Source organism: Tachyglossus aculeatus, chromosome 23 (genome assembly GCF_015852505.1).
Source record: "Tachyglossus aculeatus isolate mTacAcu1 chromosome 23, mTacAcu1.pri, whole genome shotgun sequence".
Lineage (NCBI taxonomy): Eukaryota > Metazoa > Chordata > Mammalia > Monotremata > Tachyglossidae > Tachyglossus > Tachyglossus aculeatus.
In genome coordinates this window covers 9691895-9712983 of record NC_052088.1, presented here as the reverse complement: position 1 = coordinate 9712983, position 21089 = coordinate 9691895, and the positions used below count along the sequence as shown (strand labels likewise).

Below are 21089 nucleotides of genomic sequence, written 5' to 3'. Positions count from 1 at the left end.
TGCCGCTAGGCCGTACGGCTTATGTCCATATCTGCAATTTATTGATTTCTGTTAATGTCTGTCTCCCCCTCTAGACTCCAAGCTCGTTGTGGGCAGGGAATGTGTCCATTTATCGTTGTGTTGTACTTTCCCAAGCGCTTAGTACAGTGCTCTGCACACAGCAAGCGCTCAGTAAATACCACTCCCTGACAAATTGCACCCCATTTTCACCCAGGGCCCCACAGTCAGTCTTTGCAAATGCCCAGTTGCCCCAATATCATCATCATCAATCGTATTTATTGAGCGCTTACTGTGTGCAGTGCTATTTACTGAGCGCCTACGGTATGCAGAGCAAGGACTACGTTTACTACCCACCTGTGTATTTTTCTACCTGCGCTCAGTACAGCGCTCAGCACGCGGTGAAGCGCTTAATACTATTACTACTACGACTACGAAGCGCTTGGGAGAGAACCACAGTTCAACAGGGTGAGCACCTTATTGATCGCTTTTAGAAATAGGGTAGAAAAAATGCTAAAAAATGGGAAATTCCCTCTGTCCGGGCCGTTTACCCAAGAAATTACAATCGGGGGCAGTAATGTGGGGTAGGGTCATTCAAGAAATGACTGATGTAGGAACGGTTTGATACGACAATTGCTCATTCATTCAATCGAGCGGTTACTGTGTGCAGGGCACTGTACTAAGCGCTTGGGAAGGGACAAATCGGCAATGGACAGAGAGTCATCCTTTCGTTGGGGGGAGCAAAAACGGTGAGTTGGACCCGGGAGAAGGAGTGGTGGCTTGACAGCATTTCCACAGGACTGAAAGTTCGTTACGGGCAGGGAACCTGTCTGCTAATTAATAATAATAATAATAATAATGATGGCATTTATTAAGCACTTACTATGTGCCAAGCACTGTTCTAAGTGCTGGGGAGGTTACAAGGTGATCAGGTTGTCCCACGGGGGGCTCACCGTCTTCATCCCCATTTTACAGATGAGTTAACTGAGGCACAGAGTTCTGTTGTATTGTACTCTCGTGAGTGCTTAGTATAGATATTATTACCTCTGTACATAATAAGCGCTCAATAAATAGCGCTGATTGACTGATTCAAGCTGCCTTTCTACTCTGCAACCTTGTCTCCATCCTCTGTGGCCAATCTGTACTTCCCAAGCGCTTAGTCCAGTGCTCTGCACACGGTAAGTGCTCAATAAATACGACTGAATGAATGAATCCTTTTAGCTGATGAAGACAAGAGCGGTCCCAAAGACGAGGACGACGAAGAACCTCTCCCACCCACCAAAATCTGGCAAGTACGATTCTGTTGTGTCGTGCTCTCCCAGGCGCTCAGTACAGTGCTCTGCACAAAGTCAGCGCTCAATAAATACCACTGATTGATTGATTGAGGGGTTCTTTCCAAAGAGTTCCAGAGAAAGTGGAGATTTTTAAATACTAGAAACTCTCATTTAGCCAGAACGCCAAAAAGACCATTTCCTTATCGACCCCATTGGGTGGAAAAAAAAAAAAAAAATTCTAATGCTTTCCTGCAAGTGGGAAGCAGTGTGGCCCAGTGGATAGATCATGGAGCCGGGGATCAGAAGGACTTGGGTTCTAATTCTGCCTCCGCCACTTTTCGGCTGTACGTCCTTGGGCCAGTCACTTCTCTGTGCCTCACCTGTAAAATCAATCAGTGGTATGTGCAGAGCACAGTAATAATAATAATAATAAGGATGATGATGATGATGGCATTAGCACAGTAATAATAATAATGATGATGATGATGGTAAGCGCATAATAATAATAATAATAATAATAATAATAATAATAATAATAATAATGGTATTAAGCGCTATGTGCCAAGCACTGTTCAAAGCGCTGAATACTAAGCGACTGGGACAGTACAATACAACAGAATTAGCAGATACGTTCCCTGCCCACAACGAGTTTACAATCTAGAGGGGATTAAAATGGGGATGAAGACTGTGAGCCCCATGTGGGACAGGGACCGTGTCCAACCTGATTTAGCTTCTGTCTACCCCAGTGCTTAGTACAGTGCCTGGCATATATAGTAAGCGCTTCATAATAATGATAATGATGGGATTTGTCAAGCGCTTACTATATGCCAAGCACTGTTCTAAGCGCTGAGATGGATACAAGGTAATCAGGTTGTCCCACATGGGGCTCACGGTTTTAATCCCCATTTTATAATAATGATGATGACGGCATTTATTAAGCACTTACTATGTGCCAAGCACTGTTCTAAGCGCTGGGGGGGATACAAGGCGATCAGGTTGTCCCACGGGGGGCTCACAGTCTTCATCCCCATTTTCCAGATGAGGGAACTGAAGCACGGAGAAGTGACTTGTCCAAGGTCACACAGCAGACAGTAATAATAATTATTATTATTATAGTATTTGTTAAGTGCTTACTATGTGCCAGGCACTGTTCTAAGAGCTGGGGTAATAATAATGATAATAATAATGGCATTTGTTAAGTGCTTAGTATGTGCCAGGCACTGTTCCAAGAGCTGGGGTAGTAATAATAATAATAATAATGGCATTTGTTAAGTGCTTACTATGTGCCAGGCACTAAGCACTGGGGTAACACTACTACTACTACTAATACTAATAATAATGGTATTTGTTAAGCGCTTACTATGTGCCAAGCACTGTACTAAGTGCTGGGGAGGATATAAGGTGATCTGATTGTCCCACGTGGAGCTCACAGTTTTAATCCCAATTTTACAGAAGAGGGAACTGAGGCCCAGAGAAGTGACGTGACTAGCCCAAAATCACACAGCTGACAGTAATAATAATAATAATTCCAGTTTGTTAAGCGCTTACTATGTGCCAGGCACTGTTTTAAGCGCTGGGGCAATAACAGTAATAATAATAATAATGGCATTTATTAAGCGCTTACTATGTGCCAAGCACTGTTCTAAGCGCCGGGGAGGTTACAAGGCGATCAGGTGGTCCCACGGTGGGGGGGGGGGGGGGGCTCACAGTCTTCACCCCCATTTTACAGATGAGGGAACTGAGGCCCAGAGAAGTGAAGTGACTCGCCCAAAGTCACACAGCAATGATAGAAATAATTCTAGTTTGCCAAGCGCTCACTGTGTCCCAAGAAATGCTTTATAGGCTGGAGTAATAATACTAATAATGATGACGGGGGCATTTGTTAAGCGCTTACTATGTGCGAAGCACTGTTCTAAGCGCTGGGGGGCGGGTGGATAGAGGGTGATGAGGTTGTCCCGGGTGTGTGTGGGGGGGGTGTCTGTGCCTCAGTTCCCTCATCTGTAAAATGGGGATTAAATCTGTGAGCCCCACGAGGGACAACCTGATCACCTTGTAACCTCCCCGGCGCTTAGAACAGTGCTTGGCACGTAGTAACTGCTTAATAAATGCCAGTATTATGATGATGATGATGATGAGTGCGTCCCGGGTGAGGGGTGGGAGCGTTGTGTGCGGCGCAGGGTGTCTCTCACCTGTCCCGCGCAGCCCGCGCCCGCCATGGCGCCCTTCGCCTCACGCCGGTCCCGACCGGACCCCACCGGACCGGACCGGACGCCCCCGGACTGCACGAGCCGCCGCGCCACGCCCGACACCCGATTGGCCTCTGCCCCAAGGCCACGCCCCCCGCCACCCGATTGGCCGTCGCCCCTCGGACACGCCCCTCCCGCCACTCGATTGGCCGCAGACCCCGGGCCACGCCCCCCTGCATCGCTAACCATCCGATTGGTCGTCGCCCCTAGGCCACGCCCCTCCCGCCATCCGATTGGCCGCCGTCCGTGGGCCACGCCCCCTTCGCCATCCGATTGGCTCTGCTCCCCAGGCCACGCCCCTCCAGCCATCCGATTGGCCTCCGCCCCCGGGCCATGCCCCTCCTGCCTCCCTAACCATCCGATTGGTCTCCGCCCCTAGGCCACGCCCCTCCCGTCATCCGATTGGCCGCCGCCCCTGGGCCACGCCCCTCCTGCCTCGCTAACCCTCCGATTGGCCCGCGGACGCTAGGCCACGCCCCTCCCACCATCCGATTGGCCCCCACCTTCTAGACTATGAGCCTACTGTTGGGTAGGGACCGTTTCTATACGTTGCCAACTTGTACTTCCCACGCCCCTCCTGCCTCACTCACCCTCCGATTGGCCGCCGTCCCTCCCGCCATCCGATTGGCCCCTGCTCCCCAGACCCCGCCCCTCCCGCCACCCGATTGGTCCCCGCCCCTCCCGCCCACCTCCCGCTAGCCTATCACGAACGTCCGCTGGGCCCCCGTGCTCCCTCTAACCCCGCGCCCTCCTGGAGGGAGTCCCACATTCATTCATTCTTCATTCATTCATCCATCCATCCATTCATTCATTCATTCATCCATCCTTTCATAATTCATTTCATTCAATCTTATTTATTGAACGCTTACTGTGTGCCGAGCACTGTACTAAGCGCTTGACATGCATAATTATACTAATAATAATGATGGTATCTGTTCATTCAGTCATTCATGGCTCAGTGGAAATAGCACAGGCTTTGGAGTCAGAGGTCATGGGTTCAAATCCCAACTCCCCCAGCGGTCAGCTGTGTTACTTTGGGCAAGTCACTTCACTTCTCTGGGCCTCAGTGCCCTCATCTGTCAAATGGGGATGAAGACTGGGAGGCCCACAGGGGAAAGCCTGATGACCTCGTAACCTCCCCAGCGCTTAGAACAGTGCTTTCCACATAGTAAGCGCTTAATAAATGCCATCATTATCATCTACTCAATCGTATTTATAGAGTGCTTACTGCTTGCAGGGCACTGTACTAAGCACTTGACATGCATAATTATACTAATAATAATGACGGTATTTGTTCACTCAGTCATTCGTGGCTCAGTGGAGATAGCACAGGCTTTGGAGTCAGAGGTCATGGGTTCAAATCCCAGCTCCCCCAGTTGTCAGCTGCGTGACTTTGGGCAAGTCACTTCACTTCTCTGGGCCTCAGTTCCCTCATCTGTCAAATGGGGATGAAGACTGGGAGCCCCCCGTGGGACAACCTGATCACCTTGTAACCTCCCCAGCGCTTAGAACACTGCCTTGCACATAGTAAGCGCTTAATAAATGCCAGTATTATTATTACCCATTCAATCGTATTTTCTGAGCGCTTACTGTGTGCAGAGCACTGGACTAAGTGAAGCGACTCGCCCAGGACCACACGTGGGACGTGGCGGAGCCGGAATTAGAACCCGGGTCCTTCTGACGTCCGGGCCCGGGCTCTACCCACTAGGCCACACTGCTTCTCAAGGGACAAGAGTCGGACCAGCTGGACACCAGGCTGTCCGTGTCGTGTGAACCTCCCCGCGCCACGGAGGGATAGTGAGCCCGTTGTTGGGTAGGGACCGTCTCTAGATGTTGCCGACTTGTACTTCCCAAGAGCTTAGGGAGAAAGGAAGTGACTCGCCCAAAGTCACAGAGCTGACAACTGGGGGAGCCGGGATTTGAACCCATGACCTCTGACTCCAAAGCCTGTGCTATTTCCACTGAGCCACGAATGACTGAACAAATATCATTATTATTGGTATAATTATGCACATCAAGCGCTTAGTACGCACGCAGTCAGCGCTCAATAAATACGATTGACTAGATAATAATAATAATGGCATTTATCAAGCGCTTACTATGTGGAAAGCACCGTTCTAAGCGCTGGGGAGGTTACAAGGTGATCGGGTTGTCCCACGGGGGGCTCCCAGTCTTCATCCCCATTTGACAGATGAGGGAACTGAGGCCCAGAGAAGTGAAGTGACTTGCCCAAAGTCACACAGCTGACAACTGGGGGAGCTGGGATTTGAACCCATGACCTCTGACTCCAAAGCCTGTGCTATTTCCACTGAGCCACGAATGGCTGAATGAACAAACACCATCATTATTATTAGCATAATTATTAGTATAATTATTAGTAGTATAATTATATGATATATTAGTATAATTATTAGTATAATGAACAAATACCACCATTATTATTAGTATAATTATTAGTATTATTAGTATAATTATATAATATATAATTAGTATAATTATTAGTATAATGAACAAATACCATCATTATTATTAGTATGATTATTAGTGTTATTAGTATACTTATTATTAGTATAATTATATAATTACATAATTGGTATAATTATTAGTATAATGAACAAATACCATCATTATTATTGGTATAATTATGCATATCAAGCACTTAGTACAGTGCTCCACACGCAGTCAGCGCTCAATAAATACGATTGAATAGATAATAATTACAATAATGGCATTTATTAAGCGCTTACTATGTGCAAAGCACCGTTCTAAGCGCTGGGGAGGTTACGTGGTGATCAGGTTGTCCCACGGGGGGCTCCCAGTCTTCATCCCCATTTGACAGATGAGGGAACTGAGGCCCAGAGAAGTGAAGTGACTTGCCCAAAGTCACACAGCTGACAATTGGGAGGGCTGGGATTTGAACCCAAGACCTCTGACTCCAAAGCCTGTGCTATTTCCACTGAGCCGCGAGCGGCTGCATGAACACATACCATCATTATTATTAGTACTATTATGCATATCAAGCGCTTAGTACAGTGCTCGGCACGCAGTCAGCGCTCAATAAATACGACTGAATGAATGAAGTGACACCAACTGGAATGTAGGAAATCCCCCGGGGCCTGGCGAAAACCATAGTTCTTCATCATCATCATCATCCTCAATCGTATTTATTGAGCGCTTACTATGTGCAGAGCACTGTACTAAGCGCTTGGGAAGTACAAATTGGCAACATATAGAGACAGTCCCTACCCAACAGTGGGCTCACAGTCTAAAAGGGGGAGACAGTTCTAGACAGCTCCGTCTAGAAAGTGCAATTCTCAGTTGGATGGATAATAATAATAATGTCGGCATTTGTTAAGCGCTTACTCTGTGCAAAGCACTGTTCTAAGCGCTGGGGGGATACAAAGTGATCAGGTTGTCCCATGTGGGGCTCACGGTCTTAATCCCCATTTTACAGATGAGGTAACTGAGGCTCGGAGAAGTGGAGTGACTTGCCCAAGGTCACACAGCAGACATGCGGCGGAGCCGGGATTCGAACCCATGACCTCTGACTCCAAAGCCCGGGCGTTTTAGACCGTAGGAATTCAAGCCACGGAGACTTCCCCGAGTGTCTCGGCATTTCCGGAGAAAAACCGTCAGCAGGCCCTCGGAATCCCTTCCGTCTCTGATGGAGTCGGAGAACCGCGAGAAGAACCTCTTGAAGATAAATTCTGACCCCCATCCAGTGAAATGGACGCGGTATTAATCATCATCATCATCAATCGTATTTATTGAGCACTTACTGTGTGCGGAGCACTGTACTAAGCGCTTGGGAAGTGCAAGTTGGCAACGTATAGAGACAGTCCCTACCCAACAGTGGGCTCGCAGTCTAAAAGGGGGAGACAGAGAACAAAGCCAAACATACTAACAAAATAAAATAAAAAGAATAGATATGTACAAGTAAAATAAATAGAGTAATAAATATGTACAAACATATATCCATATATACAGGTGCAGCGGGGAAGGGAAGGAGGTAAGATGGTGGGGATGGAGAGGGGGACGAGGGGGAGAGGAAGGAAGGGGCTCAGTCTGGGAAGGCCTCCTGGAGGGGGTGAGCTCTCAGTAGGGCCTTACAGTGCTCTGCCCACAGTATCAACAGAGCTGTGTGACTGCCTTATTTTATTTTTAAAATACCCCCCATTAAGGGAGATCTTTTTAAAGACAAGGTAAGTACACATCAGGCATTCCTGAAACTATTCTGTTTATTTTATTTTGTTAATATGTTTGGTTTTGTTGTCCGTCTCCCCCTTCTAGACTGCGAGCCCGCGGTTGGGTAGGGACCGTCTCTAGATGTTGCCAACTTGGACTTCCCAGGCGCTTAGTACAGTGCTCTGCACACAGTAAGCGCTCAATAAATGCGATTGAATGAATGAATGACACCAAAAAACCTCCACTTTTGTAAAAGAGGAAGTTTTTATTCAGTTTTTTGGACTACAAATTATCATTTATCTTGATTGATAATGGACTGAGCCCCTTCCTTCCTCTCCCCCTCGTCCTCCTCTCCATCCCCCCAATCTTACCTCCTTCCCTTCCCTACAGCACCTGTTTATATGTATATATGTCTGTACATATTTATTACTCTAGTTTTATTTATTTTACTTGTACATATCTTTTCTATTTATTTTATTTTGTTAGTATGTTCGGTTTTGTTCTCTGTCTCCCCCTTTTAGACTGTGAGCCCACTGTTGGGTAGGGACCGTCTGTAGATGTTGCCGACTTGTACTTCCCAAGTGCTTAGTACAGCGCTCTGCACACAGTAAGCGCTCAATAAATATGATTGATTGATTGATTGATTGATTGAGGACTTACTGTTTAGGCCGATGATTTTTCAAGCATGTCTCTAGGGGCCTAAAAAATCCAAGCAGGGAAGTTCAATCTCTAAATAATCACGGTATTCACACTTTTTCATAGGGTTTAAAAATCACAATTTTCAAGAACCCCCCAAACGACAATCATTTCAAGTTAATGAAGGACCCTTTGGAGGCCCCCCCAACCGACAATTATTTCACGCTAATGAAGGACCCTTTTGAGGCGAAGTATCATTTGTTTTTCTGAATTTTCGGTAATTGAATTTGAATATTCTGGCTCTGTAAAGTAGTTGTGGGTGTGAGGTAAACCCCTCAATCAGCTCTCCCCGTCTTATCTGACCCCACTCGACTCCCAAGTCGACCCAACCGACATTTGGCTCTTCTAATACCGCCCTATTCACTTTTTCTCAATCTCCTCCCGCCCTATTCACTTTTTCTCAATCTCCTCCCTGTCCCCACTGAGCCCTTAACGCACATCCTCGCTCTGATCTGATCTGCCGTCGCCGGGGGGAATCAGAACGAAAAAGAAGGAAAGAAAGGCAAATGGACGGAGCTTTTTAAAATCAGTTGGGAGGCCGGAGCCTAGACGGCAATTATCAGAGCAAACAACCCTGAACGCCTCCCTTCACGGTACGTTTGGCTTACATTATGAGCCCATTCTCTATATATGTTGCCAACTTGTACTTCCCAAGCGCTTAGTACAGTGCTCTGCCCACAGTAAGCGCTCAATAAATACGATTGAATGAACAAATGAAGGAAGGAAGGCACGCCAACTCCTGGCTCCAATCCCACCCGCGTACGCGGACACGGGCATATATTTTGAATCACCACTGACGACGATGAGCCCTCCCGGGACATTTTTCTGACGTTTTCTAATAATAACGATAATTATGTTGGTGTTTGTTAAGCGCTTACTATGTGCCCAGCACTGTTCGAAGCGCTGGGGGGATCCAAGGTAATCAAGGTTGTCCCATGTGGGGCTCGCAGTCTGAATCCCCGTTTTCCAGGTGAGGAAACCGAGGCCCAGAAATATATATGTTTGTACATGTTTATTACTCTATTTATTTATTTATTTTACTTGTACATATCTATTCTATTTATTTTATTTTGTTAGTATGTTTGGTTTTGTTCTCTGCCTCCCCCTTTTAGACTGTGAGCCCACTGCTGGGTAGGGACTGTCTCTATATGTTACCAACTTGTACTTTCCAAGCGCTTAGTCCAGTGCTCTGCACACAGTAAGCGCTCAATAAATACGATTGATGATGATGATGATGAAGCGACTAGCCCCAAGTCACACAGCTGACACGTGGCGGAGCCGGGATTCGAACCCACGACGTCCGACTCCCAAGCCCGGGCTCTTTCCACTGAGCCCCCCTGCTTTTCTGCCCGAATACGCTATTTCCCGCAGTTGATTGGAATGGTAAAAACATCAATAAAAGCATGGGAAGAGCATGGGAAATCCCCCTCTAGGCTGTAAGCTTGTTGCGGGCGTTCATTCAATCAGTCAATCATATTTATTAAGCGTTTACCGTGTGCAGAGCACTGTACTAAGCGCTTGGGAGAGTACAATACGACCAAAAACGGTGATTATCCCTGCCCATGGTCAGCTTGCCGTCTAGGGGGAGGGACAGGCAGGGAACATGGCTAACCAACGCCGTTATCTCGTAATCTCCCAAGAGCCGGTATTGTGCTCCGCCCATGGTAAGCGCTCAATAGGGACCGTCTCTATATGTTGCCAACTTGTACTTCCCAAGCGCTTAGTACAGTGCTCTGCACACAGTAAGCGCTCGATAAATACGACTGAATGAATGAATACCTCCCAAGCGCTGGTATTGTGCTCCACCCACGATAAGCGCTCAATAGGGACCGCCTCTATATGTTGCCAACTTATACTTCCCAAGCGCTTAGTACAGTGCTCTGCACACAGTAAGCGCTCGATAAATACGATTGAATGAATGAATGAATACCTCCCAAGCGCCGGTATTGTGCTCCGCCCATGGTAAGCGCTCAATGGGGACCGCCTCTATATGTTGCCAACTTGGACTTCCCAAGCGCTTAGTACAGTGCTCTGCACACAGTAAGTGCTCGATAAATACGATTGATTGAATGAATGAATGAATGATTGAATGATTGAATGAATGAATGATTGAATGAATGAATGAATGAATAACTACCCCCGATGGATGGATGGATTGATAGAGGTCACGGGACGCGAAACCCCCGTCGGCTCGGCTGTGGCGAGAGCTGAAAATCCAAATTAAACGGAGAGGCCAGCTAGGGAAAAAGCCTCTATTTTAATCAGTTGAAATACTCAATTCTTCGGCTGGTTTCTTCCAGCCAAGCTGATCTAACAACGCGACAACCGCGGCGCAGAGTGTCTCTGAATCGTCGGTCGCTTCTTACCATTTCTCCAGGGTCTTTATTCAAAGGATCCCGTGTACGGTTAGCGTTTGTGATTTGGGGGAAGGCCTTTACTGTGAAGACAACAGTTGCTTTTCTGCCTGAGAACGGGAAATGAGGGGGGTCTTCAGGGACTATTCAGGACCTCCGCGCTGAAAGAGAAGAGGATTAGGGTGATGAGAGCGGTGTGATGGCCAAAGCCCCTGATATCGCAGGAGCGAGGCTGTAAACTCATTGTGGGCGATCCACATAGTAAGCGCTCAATAAATACGATTGATGATGATCCACGATCCGCTGGACTCTCCCAAGCATTTAGACCAGTGCTCTGCACACAGTAAACGCTCAATAAATACGACTGACTGAGAAGCAGCGTGGCTCAGTGGAAAGAGCCCGGGCTTTGGAGTCAGAGGTCATGGGTTCAAATCCCGGCTCCGCCAACTGTCAGCTGTGCGACTTTGGGCAAGTCACTTCACTTCTCTGGGCCTCAGTTCCCTCATCTGGAAAATGGGAATTAAGACCGTGAGCCCCCCGTGGGACAACCTGATCACCTTGCATCCATCCCAGCGCTTAGAACAGTGCTTGGCACATAGCAAGCGCTAACAAGCGCTACGGGGGGAGACGCTACTATGGGGGAGACGGTATGGCTCAGTGGAAACAGCCCGGGCTTTGGAGTCAGAGGTCATGGGTTCAAATCCCGACTCCGCCACTTGTCAGCTGTGTGACTTTGGGCAAGTCACTTCACTTCTCTGTGCCTCAGTTCCCTCATCTGGAAAATGGGGATGAAGAATGAACAACCTGATCACCTTGTTAACCTCCCCAGTGCTTAGAACAGTGCTTTCCACATAGTAAGTGCTTAATAAATGCTAACATTATTATTATAAATGCCATCATTATTATTCCCGATGGAAACTTCTGTCGTCTCAGTTCTATTATGAGAAGCAGCGTGGCTCAGTGGAAAGAGCCCGGGCTTTGGAGTCAGAGGTCATGGGTTCAAATCCCAGCTCTGCCATCAGCTGTGTGACTTTGGGCAAGTCACTTCACTTCTCTGGGCCTCAGTTCCCTCATCTGGAAAATGGGGATTAAAACTGAGAGCCCCCCGTGGGACAACCTGGTCACCTTGCATCCATCCCAGCACTTAGAACAGTGCTTGGCACATAGTAAGCACTAAAAAATGCCATCATTATTATTCCCGATGGAAACCTCTTGTCGTCTCAGTTTTAATTTGAGAAGCAGTGTGGCTCAGTGGAAAGAGCCCGGGCTTTGGAGTCAGAGGTCATGGGTTCAAATCCCGGCTCCGCCAACTGTCAGCTGTGTGACTTTGGGCAAGTCACTTCACTTCTCTGGGCCTCAGTTCCCTCATCTGGAAAATGGGGATTAAAACTGTGAGCCCCCCGTGGGACAACCTGATCACCTTGCATCCATCCCAGGGCTTAGAACAGTGCTTGGCACATAGTAAGCGCTAACAAATGCCATCATTATTATTCCCGATGGAAACCTCTTGCCGTCTCAGTTCTAATATAAGAAGCAGTGTGGCTCAGTGGAAAGAGCCTGGGCTTTGGAGTCAGAGGTCATGGGTTCAAATCCCGGCTCCGCCAACTGTCAGCTGTGTGACTTTGGGCAAGTCACTTCACTTCTCTGGGCCTCAGTTCCCTCATCTGGAAAATGGGGATGAAGACTGTGAGTCCCCCGTGGGACAACCTGATCACCTTGTAACTTCTCCAGCGCTTAGAACAGTGCTTGGCACACAGTAAGCGCTAACAAACGCCATCGTTATTAGTCCCGATGGAAAGCTCTGTCGTCTCGGTTCTAGTAGCTCGGTGCCTGTCGGTTCTTTGGACGGACGGATCATCGGGGGGATGGAAGGAGGAGAGGAAAGGGGGGTGGAGAGGATGTTGCCCTCCGGCCCACCCCCCAATATGTGGGAAGAGAGTGGGAAAAAATGTGAGTAATAATAATAATGATGATAGCATTTGTTAAGCGCTTACTATGTGCAAAGCACTGTTCTAAGCGCTGGGGAGGTTACAAGGTGATCAGGTTGTCTCACAGGGGGCTCACGGGCTTCATCTCCATTTTACAGATGAGGGAACTGAGGCCCAGAGAAGTGAAGTGACTTGCCCAAGGTCACACAGCTAAGTGGCGGAGCCGGGATTTGAACCCACGACCTCTGACTCCAAAGCCCGGGCTCTTTCCCCTGAGTCACGCTGCTTCTCTACCATTTGACGGAATCTGGGGACGCGGGGGGTAAAAATGGATTTGAATGCTCGGGCGTTGTCCGGAAGCTTCTGAGGCACAGTTTTTAGACTGTGAGCCCACCGTTGGGTAGGGACCGTCTCTATATGTTGCCAACTTGTACTTGCCAAGCGCTTAGTCCAGTGCTCTGCGCACAGTAAGCGCTCAATAAATACGATTGATGATGATGATGACAGAGGGAAGGACCCAACTTACCGTAATGAACTCCATCTCCTCGGGCGACATGAGTTTCCGCCTGTATTTCTGAGGTAACGTTTTGACGATTTCGGCCGTGTCCGGCGGGCCCCGGCTGATGGGTAAGCCCGGCGGTCTCCCTCCCGCGGGATGCCGCGGCGGGGAGGCGGCCGGCGGCGGCGACGCCATCGACTGTAGGGCGTCGGTGACTGAAACCAAGGGTCGGAGAGGTTACCTTTCCGGTATCTGTTAAACGCCGACTACGTGCTAAGCGCCGAGGGAGTTGGACGGTCGGACACAGTCTAGCTCCCTGTTTGACGGATGGGGAAACTGAGGCACAGAGCGGCGACCCAAAGCGACCCGGCAGACGGGTGGCGGAAGCGCCCATGTCGTCAGGCGGTTGTGGGGCTCGGGGCTGGAGGAGGGCTTTGAGGGTGAGGGGTCAATGCTGTTGCCGTTTTGAGGGTGGGCGTGCAATAATAATCATAATGATAGCATTTATTAAGCGCTTACTATGTGCAACGCACTCTTCTAAGCGCTGGGGAGGTTACAAGGCGATCAGGTTGTCCCACGGGGGGCTCCCAGTCTCCATCCCCATTTTCCAGATGAGGGAACTGAGGCCCAGAGAAGTGACTTGCCCAGAGTCACCCAGCCGACAGCGGGCGGAGCCGGGATTCGAACCCATGACCTCTGACTCCGAAGCCCGGGCTCTTTCCCACTGAGCTGCGCTGCTTCTCTTAGTACGAGCCGACTGCGTGCTTTAGGTAAGGAGTTTCTGTTTGAGGCAGAGGTGGGTGGGCAGCCGCTGGAGGTGTTTAAAGAGTGAGGGAATGTGGGCTGATTATATTTTGAGAAAATCGACCCACAGTGAAGGAAGGATTTGGGTGGGGAGAGACGGGAGGCAGAGGGACGTCTGTAAAATGGGGATGAAGACTGTGGGCCCCCCGTGGGACAAGCTGATCACCTTGTAACCTCCCCAGCGCTTAGAACAGTGCTTTGCACATAGTAAGCGCTTAATAAATGCCATCATTATTATTATTAGTAGTAGTAGTAGTAGTAGTTGCGGGTTGGATGGAGAACGAAGGGAGGGTATTAGCTGTGTGGAGAAGGTAGAAGTGACAGAATTTAGTGACAGACTGAATACGCAGGTTGAATGAGGGAGATAAGTCAAGCATCAGGCCAAGGTTACGGGTTGTGAGGCGGGGAGGATAGTGGTGTTCTCTAGTGTGATTCATTCATTCGTATTTATTGAGCGCTTACTGTGTGCAGAGCACTGGACTAAGCGCTTGGGGTAGAGACGGTCCCTACCCGACAACGGGCTCACAGTCTAGAAGGGGGAGACAGACGACAAAACTAAACACGGAGACAGGTGTCCAAGTCGTCAGAACAGATAGAAGTAAAGCTAGATGGACATCATTGGCAAAATAAATAGAATAGTCAATATGTACAAGTAAAATAGGGTAATAAATCTGCACAAACATATATACAGGTGCTGTGGGGAGGGGAAGGAGGTAGGGCGGGGGGGATGGGGAGGAGGGGAGGAAAAAGGGGGCTCCGTCTGGGGATGATGGGAGAGTCCGATGGGAGAGTCAGAGGGAGGACGGGGTTTGGATGGGGAGATGAGGAGGTCTGTTTCGGACATGTTAAGTTGAGGTGTCAAGCAGATGTGTCCTGAAGGCGGGAGGAAATAATAATAATTAATAATTTAATAATGTTGGTATTTGTTAAGCGCTCCCTATGTGCCCAGCACTGTTCTAAGCGCTGGGGAGGATACAAGGTGATCAGGTTGTCCCATGTGGGGCTCACAGTCTTAATCCCCATTTTCCAGGTGAGGGAACCGAGGGCCAGAGAAGTGAAGTGACTTGCCCCAAGTCACCTACCCAGCTGACAAGCGGCGGGGTCGGGATTGGAACCCAGGACCTCGGACTCCAAAGCTCCGGGCTCTTTCCACTGAGCCACGCTGCTTCCATTTCCCCAGGAAATGTGAGGGGGCAGAGGAGGAGAGAGAGACCCGGGCTGGAGATGTAGATTTGGGAATCATCTGGGGATACAGACTGAGCTCCATGTGGTAATCAATGTCCAACCCGATTACGTCGTATCTACATCCCGGCGCTCAAAACATAATCCTCCTCCCCATCCCCTCCCCACAGCACCTGTATATATGTTTGTACAGATTTACTACTCTGTTTTACTTGTACATATTTGCTATTCTGTTTATTTTGTTCATGATGTGCACCTAGCTTTAATTCTATTTGTTCTGACGACTTGACACCTGTCCGCGTGTTTCGTTCTGTTGTCAGTCTCATGACTGTGAGCCCGTTGTTGGGTAGGGACCGTCTCTATCTGTTGCCGACTTGGACTTCCCAAGCGCTTAGTACAGTGCTCTGCACACAGTAAGCGCTCAATACAATTGAATGAATGAGTGCTAAGTAATGCTGGTATTTATTGGGCGCCCACCCAGTGTTTTGTTTTGTTGTCTGTCTCCCCCTTCTAGACTGTGAGCCTGTTGTTGGGTAGGGGCCGTCTCTATATGTTGCCGACTTGGACTTCCCAAGCGCCTAGTACAGTGCTCTGCACATAGTAAGCGCTTAATAAATGCGATTGAATGAATGAATGAATCTGGTTTGAGAGGGCAGCGGAGGCCGAGGGCGTGAATGGGCTTTCCAAGGGGGTGGGTGGAGGCGGAGAATAGAAGGGGACCCAACTGAACCTCCCGCTGTCACGGGATGGGAGGCGGAGGAAGAGCCGTCAGAGGAACCGGGACAAGGCGGCGTCAGTGAAATCGAGGTTGGATAACGTTTCAAGGAGAAAGGGGTGGCTGATGGTATCAAATTCATTCATTCAACCACATTTATTGAGCGCTTACTGTGTGCAGAGCACTGGACTAAGCGCTTGTATCTGCCCAAGTGCTTAGAACAGTGCTTGGCATTCATTCATTCATTCTATCATATTTATTGAGAGCTTACTGTGCGCAGAGCACTGTACTAAGTGCTTGTATCTGCCCAAGTGCTTAGAACAGTGCTTTGCATTCATTCATTCATTCTATTGTATTTATAGAGCGCTTACTGTGTGCAGAGCACTGGACTAAGCACTTGTATCTACCCAAGTGCTTAGAACAGTGCTTGGCATTCGTTCATTCATTCCATCGTATTTATTGAGCGCTTAATGTGTGCAGAGCACTGGACTAAGCGCTTGGGAAGCCCAAGTTGGCAACATCTAGAGCCGGTCCCTACCCAACAGCGGGGCTCACAGTCTAGAAGGGGGAGACGGACAACAGGACAGAACATATTAACAAAATAAAATAGCCGGTCCCTACCCAACAGCGGGCTCGCAGTCTAGAAGGGGGAGACGGACAACAGGACAGAACACATTAACAAAATAAAATAAATAGAATAAATATGTACAAATAAAATAGAGTAATAAATACGTAAAAACATATACACATATAGACAGGTAAATGCAGCTGAGACGTCAGGGAGGATTGGGACGGGGCTAAATTTCACAAGCGGATCATCGGTGAGCTTAGAGAGGGCAGTTTCCATCAAATGAAGGGAGTGGGAGCCGGATGGGATGGAAACAATAGGCCCTGCTGAGAGCTCACCTCCTCCAAGAGGCCTTCCCAGACTGAGCCCCCCTTTTTCCTCTCATTCATTCAATCGTATTTATTAAGCGCTTACTGTGTGCACAGCACTGTACTAAGCGCTTGGGAAGTCCAAGTCGGCAACATCTAGAGCCGGTCCCTACCCAACAGCGGGGCTCACAGTCTAGAAGGGGGAGACGGACAACAGGGCGGAACATAGTAACAAAATAAAATAAATAGCATAAATATGTACAAATAAAATAGAGTAATAAATACGTACAAACATATATACATATAGACAGGTGAATGCAGCTGAGAGGTCAAGGAGGATTGGGACGGGGCTAAATTTCACAAGCGGATCATCAGTGAGCTTAGAGAGGGCAGTTTCCATCGAATGAAGGGAGCGGGAGCCAGATGGGACGGGAACAATAGGCCCTGCTGAGAGCTCACCTCCTCCAAGAGGCCTTCCCAGACTGAGCCCCCCTTTTTCCTCTCATTCATTCATTCATTCATTCCATCGTATTTATTGAGCGCTTACTGTGTGCACAGCACTGTACTAAGCGCTTGGGAAGTCCAAGTCGGCAACATCTAGAGCTGGGCCCTACCCAACAGCGGGGCTCACAGTCTAGAAGGGGGAGACGGACAACAGGACAGAACATCTTAACAAAATAAAATAGAATAAATATGTACAAATAAAATAAATAGAGTAATAAATATGTACAAACATATATACATATAGACAGGTGAATGCAGCTGAGAGGTCAAGGAGGATTGGGACGGGGCTAAATTTCACAAGCGGATCATCGGTGAGCTTAGAGAGGGCAGTTTCCATCAAACGAAGGGAGCGGGAGCCGGATGGGACGGGAACAATAGGCCCTGCTGAGAGCTCACCTCCTCCAAGAGGCCTTCCCAGACTGAGCCCCCCTTTTTTCCTCTCATTCATTCATTCAATCGTATTTATTGAGCGCTTACTGTGTACAGAGCACTGTACTAAGCACTTGGGAAGGACAAGATGGCAACATATAGAGACGGTCCCTACCCAACAGCGGGCTCACAGTCTAGAAGCGGGCTCCTTCCCCTCCCCACAGCACCTGTATACATGTTCGTACTGATTTATTACTCTATTTATTTTTCTTGTACGAATTTACTATTCTATTTATTTTGTTAATGATGTGCATCTAGCTTTAATTCGATTTATTCTGTCGACTTGACACCTGTCCACATGTTTTGTTGTCTGTCTCCCCCGTCTAGACTGTGAGCCCGTTGTTGGGTAGGGACCGTCTCTAGATGTTGCCAACTTGGACTTCCCAAGCGCTTAGTACAGTGCTCTGCACACAGTAAGCGCTCAATAAATACGATTGAATGAATGAATCTAGCTTTAATTCTATTCGTTCTGACGATTTTGACAACCGTCTACACGTTTTGTTTTGTTGTCTGTCTCCCCCGTCTAGACTGTGAGCCCGTTGTTGGGTAGGGACCGTCTCCATCTGTTGCCGACTTGTACTTTCCAAGCGCTTAGTACAGTGCTCTGCGCACAGTCAGCGCTCAGTAAATACGACTGAATGAATGAATGGACAAGGAGGGAATTGGAGGAGAGGGAGTGGAGGCGGTTGGGAGTAGACGACTCTACTGATTAATCTGGAACGGAGCAAATGTTATATTCAACAGGTGGCACTTACCGTTGAGTTTGGGGCTGTTTTTTCTGTCGGGGAACTTAATTAATGGTGTGTGGGGCTTCACTGCCTAAAACAGAGAGAGAAGAGCGAGGTGAGGCTGATCCGTGAATCCATTCATATTTATTGAGTGCTTACTGTGTGCCGAGCCCTGGACTAAGCACTTGGAAAGTACAAGTTGGCAACATATAGAGGCGGTCCCTACCCAAGAACGGGCTCACAGTCTAGAAATTCAGAATATCGGTGAAAAGAGGGCATCGCGGGGAAGAATTTACTCGCAAATGGATCACTGTGACTCCTGAAGTAGAAAACCAGCAACTAGTGAGCACTACAATGACCCCCTTCCCAACTCTCTCTCACTCACTCATTCATTCATTCCATCGTATTTACTGAGCGTTTACTGTGTGCAGAGCACTGTACTAAGCGCTTGGAAAGTACTATTCGGCAACAGAGACAATCCCTACCCAACAAGGGGCTCATAGTCTAAAAGCGGGAGCTTAGCGGCCAGTGGTAAGAATGATTCAGCATCATTTCCAATGGCATGTAATGAGCGCTTATTATGTGTGCAGCACTGTACTAAGTGCTTGGGAGAATACAACAGTTAGCAAACACGGTCCCTGCCCATAGGTGATCAATAGGCGCTCAAATCAGGCCAGTGTCAACCTGTTGCCCAGGGCTTGGCTCAGAGGCTGGGATATGTGCACCCCCAAAATAGTAATAATAATGATGGTATTTGTTAAGCGCTTACTATGTGCCAAGCACTGTTCTAAGCGCTGGGGTGAATACAGGGTAAGCAGATTGTCCTCCGTGGGGCTCACAGTTTTAATTCCCATTTTCCAGATGAGGTAACTGAGGCCCGGAGAAGTGAAGTGACTTCCCCGAGGTCACACAGCTGATGGGAAAGGGAAAGGGAGAGAAATGGGAAAGAGAAAAGGGAAAGAGAAAAGGGAAGGAGAAAAGGGAAAGAGAAAAGGGAAAGAGAAAAGGGAAGGAGAAAAGGGAACGAGAAAAGGGAACGAGAAAAGGGAACGAGAAAAGATAACGAGAAAAGGGAAAAAAGAAAAGAAAAGGGAAAGAAAAAAGAAAAGGGAAAGAAAAGAAAAGGGAAAAAGAAAAGAGAAGGGAAAGAAAAGGGAACGAGAAAAGGGAAAGAAAAGGGAACGAGAAAAGGGAAAGAAAAGGGAAAGAAAAAGAAAAGAGAACGAAAAGGAAAGAAAAGGAAAGAAAAGGGAAAGGAAAGAAAAGAAAAGAAAGGAAAAGAAAAGAAAAGAAAAGAAAAGAAAAGAAAGGGAAAGGGAAAGAAAAGAAAAAATAAAAGGGAAAGAAAAGAAAAGAAAAAGGAAAGAAAAGGGAAAGAAAGAAAAATTGAAAGAAAAGAAAAGAAAAAGAAAATAAAGAAAAGAAAGAAGAGAAGAGTAAAGAGAAAAAGGAAAGGGAAAAAGAAAGGGGAAAGAAGGAAAGGGAAAGGGAAGGGAAGGAAAGGAGGAAAGAAAAGGGAAAGAAAAGGAAAGAAAAGGGAAAGAAAAAGGAAAGAAAAAGAAGAGAAAAGGGAAAGAAAAGAAAAGTAAAGGGAAAGAAAAGAAAAGAAAGGAAAGGAAAAGGGAAAGAAAAGAAAAAAGGAAAGATAAAGAAAAGAAAATAAAAAGGAAAGAAAAGGGAAAGAAAGGAAAAAGGGAAAGAAAAGAAAGAAAAGAAAAGAGAAGAGAAAAGAGGAAAAGGAAAGGGGAAGGAAGGAAAGGAAAAGGGAAGGGAAGGAAAAGAGGAAATAAAAGAAAGGAAAACAGAAAAGAAACGAAAAAAGGAAATAAAAGAAAAGAAAGGCCCGGCCCGCCTGCCCGCAACGACCCCCGATTGTAGTTCCCAGCGAAGACCTGGAGGGGGCCCCCGCCCGCCTCACCGCCCCGAGGCCCGGCTCCGCCTCTCCCTATTGGCCGAAGGCCGGGAGCGCCGCCGCTGATTGGCCGGCAGTTCTGGGGAGGGCGGGCTCGCCGCCGCTGATTGGCCGGCAGCCCCGGGGGGCGGGCTCTCCCCCTGAGGGAAGGGGGCGCCGCGCCGCCCTCCCGCCCTGCCCTCCCCTGCCCTCCCCTCCCCTCCCCTCCGGCCGCCCGTCGGCCCCCTGCCCCTGCCCCTGCCCCTCCGCCCCCAACCCTCCCCAAACCCCGCCGCCCGGCCCCTCCGGGCCTCACCAAACGCTCCATAAACTCCGTACCTCGACGACCCTGCTGGCCGCCGCCATCTTGCTGCCCATGGTGACCCCCGCGGACGAACTCCTTCCGGGCCGCGGCGGAGGGGGACGCGGCTGCGCGGTGACGCCACGGGGAGCGGGCCCGCACCGACCAATCACAAGCCGGCAAGTCACAAGCCCCGCCCCTAGCCCCACCGACCAATGACAGGCCTGTACGTCACAAGCCCCGCCCCCAGCCCCAGTTGCTAGGCCGGCGGGGTTACTTGAGGTCATTTCATTCATTCATTCATTCAATCGTATTTATTGAGGACTTACTGTGTGCAGAGCACTGCACTAAGCGCTTGGGATGGTCGTCAAGAATGAATGAATGCCTGTCTGAATGAATTCAATCATATCAGCCCACTGTTGGGTAGGGACTGTCTCTATAGGTTGCCAACTTGTACTTCCCAAGCGCTTAGTACAGTGC

At 48.5% G+C, this 21089-nt stretch overlaps 2 protein-coding genes across 2 annotated transcripts in view; both read right to left on the bottom strand.

The window, feature by feature from the left end:
* SERINC5 (serine incorporator 5) overlaps positions 1–3529 on the bottom strand; it is an 81563-nt gene extending 78034 nt beyond the window's left edge. The window contains exon 1 of the mRNA XM_038765921.1: positions 3461–3529. Within this exon, the coding sequence (XP_038621849.1) occupies positions 3461–3487 (27 nt within the window). The 5' untranslated portion in view covers positions 3488–3529. The remainder of the gene's footprint in view (positions 1–3460) is intronic.
* A 7107-nt stretch (positions 3530–10636) lies between these two features.
* Positions 10637–20708, bottom strand: MRPS36 (mitochondrial ribosomal protein S36). Its single transcript, XM_038765682.1, has 4 exons — positions 20648–20708; positions 18445–18508; positions 13207–13394; positions 10637–10913 (listed from the first exon to the last, which is right to left on the bottom strand). Exons 1-4 carry the CDS (start codon positions 20684–20686, stop codon positions 10896–10898), a joined length of 309 nt encoding a protein of 102 aa, XP_038621610.1. The 5' UTR covers positions 20687–20708; the 3' UTR covers positions 10637–10895.
* Positions 20709–21089: the final 381 nt, after the last annotated feature.